The sequence below is a fragment of the Epinephelus moara genome, chromosome 15 (assembly GCF_006386435.1).
Source record: "Epinephelus moara isolate mb chromosome 15, YSFRI_EMoa_1.0, whole genome shotgun sequence".
NCBI classification, from domain to species: Eukaryota; Metazoa; Chordata; class Actinopteri; order Perciformes; family Serranidae; genus Epinephelus; species Epinephelus moara.
Window position 1 is genome coordinate 10359012 of NC_065520.1, and position 14665 is coordinate 10373676.

The window sequence follows — 14665 nt, forward strand, 5'->3', positions numbered from 1 at the left end:
GCTACACTATGATTTTATGTGCTATGCTCTGACTTCTTTATGTGCTATACTATGACTTTGCTAAGTGCTATACTATGACTTTTTTATGTGCTATACTGTGACTTTTTATGTGCTACACTATGACTTTTTTATGTGCTACACTGACTTTTTTATGTGCTATACTATGACTTTTTTATGTGCTAAACTATGACTTTTTTATGTGCTATACTAAGACTTTTTTATGTGCTATACTATGACTTTTTTTATGTGCTATACTATGAATTTTTTATGTGCTACACTGACTTTTTTATGTGCTATACTATGACTTTATGTGCTACACTATGACTTTTTTATGTGCTATACTGACTTTTTTATGTGCTATACTATGACTTTATGTGCTACACTATGACTTTTTTATGTGCTACACTATGACTTTACTATGTGCTATACTATGACTTTCTATGTGCTACACTATGACTTTTTTATGTGCTACACTATGACTTGTTTATGACATACTACACTTTTTTTTTTTGCGCTATACTATAATATTTTCAACATATTACACTTTATTTCTACATGCTATACCATGACTCTTTCTGACATACTATATTATTTCTTGTTTTTGTTTTTTTTTGTTTGTTTTTTGTTACGTACTATACTATGACTTTTTCTTTTTTTGGACATGCTTAACACTTACTGTTTTAATTTTTTTCAACACACTTTACCATGACTTTTAAAAAATATACTATACTTTGACTTTTGAGGGGGTTTTGAATATAACTACTATGCTACTACTACTATAACCACTGAGCTATCCTGCCTACACATATGTCTCTGTGTATGTGTGTATCTATAGATGGAAAGACAGATACAGATTTTAAATAAATAAATTACGACATACTATACTGCCTATCTAACATACTATGAGGGTTTTCTTTGGACATATTACACTTGTTTGACATGCTATTTTTTTTATTCTATTTGTTTTTGCTATTTTTTTTCCCCCAACATATTACACTGACTTTATTTCTACATGCTATACCAAGACTTTTTACGACATACTATATTATTTATTGAGTTATGTTTTTTTTGACATGCTATAGTCTTACTGTTTTATATTTTTTCAACACACTACACTTTGACTTTTGAAAAATATACTATACTATCGATTTTTTATTTTTTTTTAAACATACTACACTGACTTTTGAGGTTTTTTTTTGACATGCTATGATGTGACTTTTTCACCATACTACAGTATGTAACAGTTTTTTGACAGACTTTTTAAAAATTCTTTGGACATACTCCACTTTTTTTTTTTTTTTTCTCCGCGCTATACTATAATATTTTCAACATATTACACTTCATTTCTACATGCTATACCATGACTCTTTACGACATACTATATTATTTCTTTTTTTTTGTTGTTTGTTTTTTACGTACTATACTACAACTTTTTTTTTGGACATGCTTACCTCTTACTGTTTAAATTTTTTTTAACAAACTATACTGACTTTAAAAATATACTATGACTTTTGAAGGTGACTTTCTATGTGCTATACTAGGACTTTTCTATGTGCTATACTATTTTCATAAATAAAAATAAATAAAAGTCACAGTATAGTGTGTCATGAATAAAAGTTGGGTTGGGATCCGGATCCGGTTCTTTTTCGGAACTGGGTCCAAAGTTCCGGAACCGGTTCCATCACATTTGGAGTAACGGTTCCTGTGAACGGTTCCTAGATTGTAAAAAAAAAAAACAACAACGCCACGTGCGTTTCCATTGGAGTGCGGCACGGACCGCATATTTCTTTCCGAACCCAACCGAGCCCGACAATATTTCATGACTAAAGCACTGAGTTTGTGTCACACAGTTGTTATGGATACAGGCTATTTAACAGGCCGGGCGTGCGCCGTGGGTGCTCAGCGGAGAGGGAGACCTCCGTGTTTGAGACGGGAGCGGACGGCGGGAGGTCCGATGCTTCCAGCGAGAGGAGAGGGAGAAATATAACAAAATAAGATAAAATAGGAAAAACCTGTCTCCCTCTTATAATTAATTTTCAGTGTTTAATCAAGGCGGAGGCGGGTGGCGAGAGGTCCGATGCTTCCAGCGAGGGGAGCGGTGTGTGTTCTGTTCAGGTGTTGTCACGTAAATAACAGTGCCCAAGCATGAATGCATATAAGTATTTTTTATTTCATTGCTGTGGTTAATTTGAGGTAATAGTGTTACTGTAGAAATCAGAGAATCACTTTTTGTTGTTATATATTCTCAGGGAGATGAGCTCTGACAAGCTCTAAATCTGAAATACACACCACACACAAATGTGTATTTTCATCTAATTGTACTGTGCAACAGTTAGAATAAAGTTTTTGTATTTGTATGATTACATTTGTGTTTATTATATACTTGTTTAAGTATAGCAAGTATAATGAATATAATGTAGGAATCGATAAGAGGAATCGGTAAGGAATTGGACCGTTAAGAAGGAATCGGTATTGTTAAAATCCTAACGAGTCCCAACCCTATGTGTCATGAATAAAAGTCATAGTATAGTGTGTCATGAATAAAGGTCATAGTATAGTGTGTCATGAATAAAAGTTACAGTATAGTGTGTGTTGGGATTCACTGGACCACAGATGATTTGTCATTTGTCATTTTGTTAACTGGACATGTGAAGGTTTCACCTCTTGCCATCTGATATGGTGAGAGATGTTCTTTGTTCCTCAACAGAGGACAGTTATTTGACACGGTTCTCCACAGGAGGTCCCACCTCACACCTCTTTGACAGACAAGTCTCAAAACGTGATTAGACAGGACTTTTACAGTGACATGTCCCTCTGTGATGTCACCAAGCAAACGTCAGATTATTTCTGCTCCCTTCACTACAGTCTCTGTCTTGCTCCTGGGCCATTGGCCGGCCCAGACAGTCATCTCTTCGTCCTGAGCTGTGGATCAGCCCAGACAGGCCTCCTCTTTCTCCTGGGCTGCCAACAAGCTCAGACCCTTGCTTGTTGCTCACAGACTCTCTTTCTCCTGGACCATGACTTGCCCTTGCTCACGGCAGAAGCAAACCTGAACCAGAGAAGTTAGAGGTGCAAACATAAGGTTTGCAACTAACTTTCCAGCAACAAGGAGAACCAAGTTGAGTTAGCACTCCAACGTCTAACCTGCACGGACCCCGAGCGACCAGCTTCCTCGGATCTGCACCTTTGGAACAAGGACACAACAAAGACTGCATCTGGAACCACAGCTCTTTCCAGCCTTCCTCTGCCGGCTAACAAAAGCAGCACACCACCAAGCGACTCTTTCTTCCATCCATTCAAGGATCGGTAATGTAATTGGGCATGTGTTAGTGAGAATGTGTTACTGATTTACTGTACTTCCTTTATATCATATAAAAAAATGAATGAATTCTTTTACTACTACTTTATATGACTATTACTGATGTCTGCTGCTAAATTCAGCTTCATGTTTCACTCAGAACAGTTTTTAATAAATCAGAAGTTAAAAAAAATGTGTAAACTGCGTCGTTAACTCAGACGAGCGGGGGATTACCTGGGAAACATCACATTTATTCACTTTACACGGAGCTACAGTTAATACTGAATTATGTTAAATGTTTGCTGAATGTGTTAGTGTCTCTTCATAAGTCATCAGAAATCATCTTCAGAAGGAGCAGACGTTACCTTAAGCCCGCTTAGGACATGTTAAAGCTAACAATATTTTAACGGGGCAAGGCAAACTAATTGCTAGCGTGCTCGGTTGAAAAGGAAAAAAACAACAACAATGCTTTGAGATGGCTGTCAGAGATGGCAGAGGTATGATCACATAATGTCATCTGAGGTATAACAGGTGGTGTGTTCCACGTTTTTAGTACTGTAAACAAACTGTTACCATTGGAAATCAATGGGTAATAGTGGATAGACACCAAAACTGTTTTTTGTTTTGGCTTTTAACATGGGGGACTTGCTTCTGTTGCCAATGGCCATTTAAGGAACTGCAGTTGTTGGCTTAATTTTTTAGCCTCGGAGGTTGCCACTTAATAAAAACATTGTAAAAAATGTCATAGTATCGTATGCAATAGAAAAGCCAAAGTCTAGTATGCCATAAAAACATCATAAAAACTGTCACTTAAAAGTCAAATAAAATAAATAAATAAAATAAAAAAATTATAAATATACTAAACTAATTAAAAAATAATAATTATAATATGCCATTAAGAAATTCATGAAAAGTCATTAACTAGAATTACCGCCTAGCAGTCACATTAAAGGTAAAAATATATAAAATATATAAGTATAGCCTAAAAAAAGTAATAATATGACAAAAAAGTGTTATAAAAATCTTAAAACTGTCGACTGTGGTCATTTTAAAAGGTATTTTAGTATAGCCTGTTATATAGTTTGTCACAAAAAAATCTTGTATGTAATGAATTAGTCACAAAAAAGCCACAGTATAGTATGACATAAAAACAACTTCATATAGTATGTTCAAAATAAGTCATAAAAGTTGTAAAATAAAAAAATGAAAATAAAAAAGTGCTATAAAAATAGCACTGTAATTGCATGTCATAGCATGTAATTACAATGAAATAGATGGGAGCAGCTTAATGCTCAAATGTCACAGTAAAGCATGCCTCTAAAAATGTCATGACGTAGCATGTCATAAAAATATGTCATTAATATTGCATCCTGCATTCATTGCATTCATAATGCGTTCATTAGTCAGCCTCTGAAGAGGTAAAGCGCTCATCACTCCACTTGTCTTTTAATGACAGTGATGAATGATGGAGATGAAGCTGTAACACTTGTATTAGCTTGACCACGATGGTGAAAACTCACAATGAATTGAAAATGTGTAATGTGCAGGTTAGGGAAATACTGCCAATCACCAATCAGCTGCTTGATTCTGATCACTGCGACGGCCGAGTCTCTTCAGGAGGCAACTAACCGTTTCTAAAATAGATGTTAAATTGTGAAAGTGGCTGTTATGAATATCAATAATTACCTGTCACACAGGTAAATAAGTTGTTGTGTCATCAGTGCCATTGTTTGAGAAATGACTCCCCATGGTGTCTTGAAGGAGAATATTGTGTTCACTTGGTGAAATGAAATCAATTCTTTAAAAGAGAGATGAACCTAGTGACACTAATGCCCACTGGGGGCATCGATATCTACCGCTGTGACACACACATCATTCTCGTAAGCTCACCATCTTTCCCTCTCATCCTCTCCATGCTGCGCCTCACCCCCTCCTCCCCCTCTCCGTCCCTTTCTCTCTCCCTCTCTCCTCCGTCTCTTTCATCCTCATCTCCCACATGTCTTTCATGGCAGAGTGTGCCACTGTTTTCGCCTGTGGTTTCCATAGAGACGAGTTGCTCCCATCTATTTCAAGCTACCTCCTCTGGTCTAGTGCTCGTCTAGACTTTCTGTTTTTTCGCCCGCTCATTAGATTTAAGTGCCAAACTAGGTAAATGGACAACTCTCTGCTCCTAATACCTGACTATCTCTTCAAATCCTATTGTACTGTAAACTGTGTGATCTCAAGAAAACAGCAAATGCATCCACCACTATTTCTTCTTTTAGTTTCTTTATCTCGACCTACCCACCGAAGCTACCCCACCAGCTGCTCACAGTTTGGGCTGCTATTCCAAACCAAGGCCACCAGTTTTCTTTGTACAGTTTAATTCATTCTGTCGAAATTGTCGCTACATGATGCCATAGCAACTGGGTGATTCCTGTCGGTGCAGGCGATCTGAACAACACGACGTCTCACAGCTACAGACAGAAAACAAGGGCCATCACTTGGAAGTGAGAAAAGCTCCGGTGCATATGCCTGTGCAAAGCAAATATGCTGCAGAGTGCTGAATAATATTGATGGTGTGATCACAGCAATAAGACGGAACAGATTTCTTTTTTCTTTTTTACATGCATTTGCAAAATAAGATTTCAAAGATGTGATATTTGTTGCCACAATATGCTAACAAATATCAGACGCTGACCTTTGTTATCTGTCCGGGGGTAAACCAGGTGGAACAGACCACAGCTTGTGTTCATGGAGCGTCTATAAATAGTGCTGAGGGAGTACCAGTCAGGGATCAGTGGCCAGGTCACAAGACTGCATGGGTTTTATTACGGCTACAGACTTAATCTGTTCTGAGAACAGCGGTTTTTCGATTTTTATTAAAGAAAAAAAAAACTGGGACATTGAATTTGTCGATAGATTAAAGCTGCAGTTTCTAACTTTCCCCGTTTGTATTGCCTCATTTTGTCAGTCGTCTGATTTGCCTCACAACAGGGTGGGTGTCACTATTGTTTGTATCAGTGTGTTTGTTTTGAATAGCGAGAAGAAAGCTTAGAGATCACAGCAGCCCAAAATAACAGTGGATATACTGTATGTGTTCTGACAAAGTAGGTTAATGGGAAGTTGAAATTATGCAGTTAGAACAGTTGAACTGGAATAAAAGTTCCTGTTTAGAGCTGTGAAGCACATCTTCCATCACGTCGACACAAAGTAAAATGCAGCGTACATCGGAGATGACAGTCTCCTCGGCGAGAGCTTGTTTGTTTGTGGTAATTATGCTGATGTTTTCAAATTAATGTGCTGGTGATTGAGGTTAAAATGCTTCACATGGCAACTTCAATCTAATCTGATTAAAGGTGTTTCACGGGCGCTGGAGAAGCCTTGACTTTAAGCCGCATCCTCCATGCATGTAATCAGTCAGATGGCCCTACATGAGCGCCCTCTGACCGAGGAGGCACTTGGGACTAAACAAACTGGAGTAAGTCCACACCTCTAGAATTTATTTACTCAGTCAGCCTGTCTTCTATGGGCCATGATAGATGAGGAGACTTTAAAGGAGATCTGTTATGCTCATTATCAGCTTCATACTTCTATTTAAAGTTTCTAGAACATGTTTATATGCTTAAATGTTCAAAAAACACTTTGTATTTCTCTACTTTCTGTGCTCCAGTCTGCTCTGATTGGTCATTGCTTTCAGGTCTTCCATATCTCTGTGTCGCTGCACTGTCATAGCAGCTGGGGGATGACAGTAACAGAGAATAGCGGCACTTTCTAGCGTGACAAATCACCAATAAAAGCTTCTACACACACCCGCACATGTCGGGAGAAATTCAAAACTGCAACCAAGTTTACATGTTTCTCTAAAGTTAGCATGTAGCTACATTTAGCAGTGTAGGCTACGTGACATAAACACCTGCAGAAGTGTGCCTGGAGCAGATGACCATATAAGGACATACATCACACTATGACTATGACCTCATTGCTAGAGCAGAAAAATTTTTTGAAACTGAGTGTTCACAACGGTGGGATATCTGAGGTTTCTGCTAACAGGGATTACTTTTACTTGTGTTTACCTCATTATTTAAACTTTGGCCATGTTTAATATTAACAATATATATAACAGACAAAATATGTAAAAGCACAACAGGTCCCCTTTAAAGGCAGAGAACTTACTTGAATAGATGCTTTAATTCCAGTATATGAGCGTCTTATTGGTTAACTTAATTGTATTTTGTTGGAATTAGTGACTACTACCATTAAACCCTAGAAAAACATGGCCCATCATATAGCAGGTTTGTCCCTGTGGTGAAAGGAGCATCTGATTTAGATTCTCCCATCTCGTCACAGCACAGTTTGAGGGACTGAAGTCTCCTATCTTTACCTCACTGCCTTCTTGGTGGAGTTCCCATAACGAACACTGTCAGCTCACACACCCGAGCTGACTTATCACCATTGACAGGCGTTTGTGTGAATGACGGCTCTCGCAGGGAAACCTTGGGATTTTAAATGTTTTTCACCGCCACACCCACATCAGGAGGAATAAGCTTCTTTTGTTGCCAGTGCTTGCTGCTAGCCAGGGCCCAATATTTGAGATGGATAAATACTAAACAAACTGGGTGTTGCCGGGGTATTGGAGCAGTTTTTTGGTTTAAAATAGTTCCAATGAAAACTGTGATTTGCCTCTAGCTTTCTAACAAAACCCCAAAATCTCAGAATTGCTAGATTTCGGACAATCCTTTTTTGTGACTGTGGTGAACTGCTCCTTTAAGTGAAGTGAACTCTTCACCCACTTTAATCAACTCCAATTCTCTTTTACTCTCCACAGCTCTACATTCTCAGCTTGTGCCCTGAGGTGGGTTTATTTCCCACCAACAACCCCCCTCCTGTATCTCTGTCAAGATCCATCTGAGCTGCACAGATTGAGGTCTAATGGGAATCAACCGCAGCTCTCTTCCTTCCACCTTCCTGCTATCCACACATCCTGCTGCCGAAGAAGCAGCAGCTGAGTGACAGCTCTTTGGAAAAACCACCTGGAACATGTTAGCAGCTTGTCAAGGGACGGTGCCTTGAGGGGTTGGGTGGGGGCAGCGGCATCACCTGCCTTTTTCTTGCACTTCAACCTCTCGGCGATCCTCCCCCCTCCTCCTGACATTTCTCCCTGCCGCTACATGCGAGAGGCCTTCACTGCATTTTACACTCTCTTATTGTCCCTCTGTTGAGCACATCCTTTCCTCCTCTTATCTCTCCTCTCCCTCTTTCAGCCTTGGGATCAGGTCTCAGACCGACCTGAAAACGGGGCCAATGTAGTACAGAAGAAAGGCTAAATGACTTTCTGTCCTTGAGCTGAATGTGGATGTTTATCAGGACTGGGACAGCTTGCTTCTCTGCTACCTGTTGTTTGAGGGAGATCACAGGCCTTTCACTGCCTTTGATATCACACCACCACCCATGTACCGTAAGCCTTGACGGCAGTTGGTTGTAGTCTAGGCAGACAGACAAGTTGACAGAGTGATGGAGACAGCTGCAGTGGCAAGCTGCGATAACTGTGATGCAATGACCCTACATTTTTCCTGCACAGCTTAGCCAAATTAATATGAAGCAAAACCTCTCCAATTACATCTTATGAGACTATAAAATCTAATTAATCAGCTTTTGGAAAAGAGCAAGACATCAGCACATATCTGCAGACTACTCTGAAAACAAACCTTTGCCTTGCTGTCTCTCTCTTCACACTGTTTTGATGTTCAACTGTCACCGTGTCAACTCTCATCAACAGAACATCCAAAGTAAGCTGAGCAGAATGCCAAACACAATCTCTTATTATGATCAGCTTTCATTAACGGACCAAGAGAAGAAACGCTCCATTTGGCTAGGAGCATGCTTCAGTCATAACGCCAGCTTATTATTGAATTCGATGCAACATGAGACGACTTTATTGTTCAGCTATCAGTGAACTTTTTTCTTTGGGCTTGATGAAGAATAGGGACGGACAGAACTCCAATATAACTTCTTTATTACCACTGAGGCGTTCCAGATGACCTTCTGTGATATTGGCTGACTGGCAGGCTGATGGAGGGCGGGAGGGACCGAGTGGAATTAAAGTACTTCAGAGTTGTGAGTGCCACCGCTTTGGCAAGTGGCATCAGGAAGTGAAGGTGGCTGGGGGTTGGAAAGGTCGGATCAGATTGAGCACTCAGGTTAAGTGAGTTAATTAGTTCAAGTCTAACCTCTGTCAACATATTTTTACCACAGCGGCAGAAAGCAAGGCACCGGTCTGTTCATGGAAGGGAGGGGAAGTTTTACGTTCTAATTTCTTCTCTAATTTACGCTGTTAAGTTGAAACCAAGTCTACGCCAGGGGGGTAAACGAGCAACCCCTCGCTAAATTGGTAGTCCTTCATTGACCTGACCTTTTGAACCTGTGGAATTTTCACAGCAAACTGGGAAATAAAGTCAATGAGACACTAATAAGACAGATATATACAGTGCCTCCCACAGAATTAGAAACTATGTGTGGGGTAGCTGACGACAGAGGGCAGCAAACTTCCTAGGTTTTGTTTCTTGAGTGTGTTGTCTCTCTGAATAAAGAGATTTTTGCGAGTCCGTGAACGCAGCGCTGGCAGAACTCTTCATGAGTTGTTCTTTACCTCAGCAGCAGTTCGTGGAGTTTGAGTCGCAACTGATCAGTAGAGCCAATCAGAGCTGATCAGATAAGATTGATGGACGAGAGGAGCAGCTGCTGCAGAGGTGAGTGAATGCAAATTTTTAGACCGAGCATTGAATAACCAAACATATTATATAAATAAAAGCGCTCCCAATGAATGGCCCCAGTGGGCAGTGCATTGATAACTATTAAGTACTCGTAGAGTAAATGGACATAAGTCAGTTGTTTCATTTTGAATTGGCTAGTATTTCTCAAATCCGTAGATTAAATTAAGGAAAACCAGCTATGGAATAAGTAGCCAGTAAATTTATAAAGGATTAAAGCAAGTGATAAAATGACGTAGGGCCCATTTGCATATTGGGAAAGATTACATTTTAAATGAAGAAATTGGGAAACTTTTATTTGTCAAGGTTTTTCCGAGAAGTTCATTTTTTATCATTATATTTTAAATGACAGCAGGTTGTCTTTAACCATTCAGCACTGATCACAATTTTCTTGGATGAAGGTCAGCTCCTTTGTGTTCTGTGTGTGTTTATAACCTGCTGTCAAGTTTGCAAGCTTTTGTTGCACTTCTGTTTGAATCTAATTTTAGCCAGCAGCATGGCCTTGGGGACAGCAGTGTCAGTCTGTTGTGTCCAGGCCGAAATGTCTCATCTACTGTTGAATGGATTGCTATTAAACTTGGTACAAATAATCATGTAGCTTTTCATCTAGTGTCATCATCAGGTCAGAATTTAATTTGGTCTAAAACTAAAGGCCTCAGCTGTGCTTTGTGTTTGGTGCTAATTGCAAGGTCAGCTCAGTGATGATGAACCAAGGTAGGAGATCACAGGTCACAGTGTTCTGCATGAAGGTGCTCATGTTTTTGATGATTGGTGATTTGAACATACGCATTTCCAGCTAATGAATGCATGCTACCAGCTACCAGCATGTCAGTATTGTTAACAGGTGTTGTGTTGACAACTGTTCCCTGTCGAGATGAGTTTCCCCCTACCTCAATCTGAACCAAAGCTTATCCCTAACCCTAACCATAGAGGGGGATGCTACAGGAAACAACAGCTGGTTAACTTCAGCCACATCAGTTACAAAGTTTGGTCGATTTTAATCTGTGTGGACTGAGCTTTGAGCTTGTTCTTCTGAAGTGTGCAACACTGGCAGAAGAAAATACACATATGGCTTTAAAGACTGCAGTGTCAATCCCACCCTCATTCCCAGCAGGGTGGAGAGGGAGCTCTCCACACTCTGACCAAACAAAGCTAGTGGGCCAACATCAGTCTCACGGTACACAAAACGTGTGCTTGGCAGCTTGCAGCAGCCATCTAGCACCTCTTTGACCTTTCCTTGAGGTTGAGGAAGGTGCCCAAAAATTGGAAGACCTCCTGCATTGTTCCAGTGCCAAAGAATGGACGTCCCAGCGCTTGTGACTTCACACTTGTTGCACTTTCGTCACATGTCATAAAGACCTCTGAGAGGCTGCTTCTGCACCACCTGAAGACCCTGCTAATTGCTTTCCTTGACCTGCTACAGTTTGTATCCCAACCAAACATCATAGTAGGGGATACCATCATCCTTCTGACCAGAGTTATGTTCTTCTCCAATACCTCCAACACATCTAGCCCCGCCTTCCAGGGAAAAGCTTCTGGCGATGCAAAGGCACCCTGACACCACAACATGGACCACAGACTACCTCACTGGCTGGCCACAGCAAACTAGTGCGGATGGCTTTGCATTTGAGATTGGGACGAGCAACACCCATGCACCTCAAGGAACTGTACTGGTGCCATTCCTCTTTGCTCTCTACGCCTCAAACATCCTTTATGCTGGTTCCTGCCACCTCTTAAATTGTTCCTCCACTGTTTAATGCATCAATAATTACAGCCAAAAGGAGTTTCGTCACATGGTGCAACAACAATCAGCTGAAACTCAATATTAGCAAGGCCAAAGAGTTGGTGGTGGACTACCAGAGGACTAGGAGGGCCCTTGTCCTGGTTATCACCCAGGGAGAGAAAAGGTGACTTTGGGTCCAAATCAACAAAAAACTGGTCTCATATAACCAGTGCCCTCTTCAAGATGGGACGGAACATAATGTGTGTATGAAAGGCTCCTGAAGACCTTCTGCCCTGTCTGTACAGTGCTAGTCAGTGCACTGTTCATTGCTGTGGTGTTGGCGAGTGTATAATAAGGTGAATGTTGATGTTTCTATTTCATATTCCTGTCCTATTTTTAAATCTACCTTTTATTCTCTTTTTAATGTATTTCTAAAATATAAATAATAAAATATAAAGGGGGTTAATAAAGATGTTTCTTATCTGATCTTTTTACACTGATGGAAATATCTAAACCCTATGCATTCCAAAATTAAATACTGTAGATGTTTTTTCTAAATTCAGACTGACAAATTTGGTCATATTTTCATTTGAAAATTGGATATACAGTCTACAAAAATATATATTTACTCTATACAGTATATATATAGTCATGGACATGAACTCATCAGACACTTACCTTTCATTCCACCTTAAATAGGCACCATCAGCACAACATCATCATCCACAGGAAAGCAAATGAGCTAATGGTAGGCATGCAGTGGGGGAGGAAAATAATCCAAAATAGCTGTCAACTCATGCAAAGAAAGATAAAATTAACTCAACAATAAAGGATGAAACGGAAACAAGAAACACTGATGGGATATACATTTTAAAGATGGCTTAATGAGCAGCTGAATGTGAATCATGCATATTCGTTTGTCAATGACTGATATGTAGTATGACAGAGATACACAACAGCTTTTCTTAGTTTGTTCTCTCACCCCACAACAATGTCGAGTGATGTGCAAGTGTTCCAGTAATATGATTGCTTTTGCCAGTAAACTACTTTAGCAAAGGCTGAGTTATATTATTGCAGTTACCAATCAAAAAGGAGATTATTGCTTTTGCTATCAAGCTGTCTAAATCTCAGATTGAATGGGCATTATCAAAAAAGCTTTAAATCCTGCTGCCAACTTCCGATTCATTATCCTCATATTACACTCAGCTACAGTCTGAATATGCAGTGGGCAGGGAGCTTTATATTAACTGGTGAAAATTATTCCCATCACTTCAATTAAAGCAAATGGGTGACAAAATGTTGGACATCAACACTATTCCCTCCTGCTGATCATCGGGTTATCTGCCAATTTGGTGGGTGTAAGAGAAAATGTATTGCAACACATTACTGCTCCCAAAGATGATTAAGTTATACAAGCCCTTTTGAAATGAAGAAAAGTTCCTCACACTACCTAGGGCTGTTCTTGCAGGCGTGGCATCACTCTTGATCCAGAAGGAGACCCAGGAGAGGACCACTGTCAGGATGCAGGGGATGTAGGTCTGGATGGTGAAGTAGCCCATCCTCCTGCTGAGGTCGAAGTACACGGTCATAACCACATAGTCACCTGTTAGGAGAGAGAAAACGGAGCATAAAAACTGTCAATTCTATCAATCAATCACTTTTTTAATCACATGATATCATTAAATATGATTTCAGTGAAATGTAGTTGTCAGTTCTGTCAATCTGTGTATTCAAAATTGTGTAGTAATAATAAATAACTGTCAGTGTTTAGGATAAGGCAGGGTCTTCATTCAGTGTCCTTGTGGTTTGAGGGTAGAAGCTCTTTCTGAGCCTCTCAGTACTGGCCTGGTGTTTCCAGTACATTCTTCCCTACTTCAATAGGGAGACAAAGCAGTTATCTGAGTGGTTGAAATCCCTTATGATTTTTCTTGCTGTTTTTTGGCAGCATCTGGTGTAAACATCCTTTATGCAGGGTAGAGCAGCACCTAAAGTGTTCAGCTGAATGAACCACTCTTTGCAGGGCCTTGTGGTCCTGTTCAGTGCTGTGTCTGTACCAGGCAGTGATGTTCCCTGTCAGGACACTCTCAATGGTGCAGTAGAATATCCTCAGTATTTGAGGGGATGTCGGCAGCTGAAGGTGAAACATTCTCTACCTTGCCTTTCTCACCACTGTCAGGATGCAGCACTCAGGTCAGGCCCACTGTGATGTGGACAACAAAGTACTTGAAGCCATCCATCCCCTTCAGGGAGATGTAGTTCCTTCACTGCTTCTTCCCAGAGTCCACTATCATCTCCACAGTTTTGCTGACATTCAGGAGTAGATTGTTTCATTGTTATCTGTGATCAGACCCAACTCGCCTGTGTCGTCAGCAAACTTAATGACGGTGTTGGAATCTGAAGTGGCTACAGAGTCAAGTGTGTACAGGGAGTCTAGCTGGGGACCCAAAACACAACCCTGAGGTGCTCCTGTGTTAAGGATGAGGGTGGCAGAGGTGTGTCTGCTCACTCTCACCACCTGGGGTGTGTTTGTCAGGAAGTCAAGGATCCACATGCACAGTGAGGCGTTTAATTCCAGCTCCTTGAGCTTCATGATGAGCCTAGAAGGAACTCACATAGCTCCTCTTCTTTTCCAGGTGAGATACGGTGGTGTGGAGGATGTGTGCTATGGCGTCTTCTGTAGATCAGTTGGGACAGTAGTGGGTCCACTGTGCTAGTTAGTGAGGAGCAGATGTAATCCTTTACCATTAAAAGCACTTTATCACTACAGAGGTGAGTGCCTCTGGGCGGTAGTTATTCATGAAGGTCGGTTTTGTTTTCTTGGGCACAGACTTGGGTATGACAGACTGAACCAGTGACCAGTTGTATATTGTTGTAAACACTGGTGCTAGTGTTGGG

The 14665-nt window shown here is 40.4% G+C and overlaps 1 protein-coding gene across 1 annotated transcript in view; it reads right to left on the bottom strand.

The window, feature by feature from the left end:
- The window catches only part of LOC126401682 (gamma-aminobutyric acid receptor subunit gamma-3-like), a 131504-nt gene that overhangs the window by 11979 nt on the left and 104860 nt on the right, over positions 1-14665 (bottom strand). The window contains exon 8 of the mRNA XM_050063076.1: positions 13221-13373. Coding sequence (XP_049919033.1) covers positions 13221-13373 — 153 coding nt within the window. The remainder of the gene's footprint in view (positions 1-13220; positions 13374-14665) is intronic.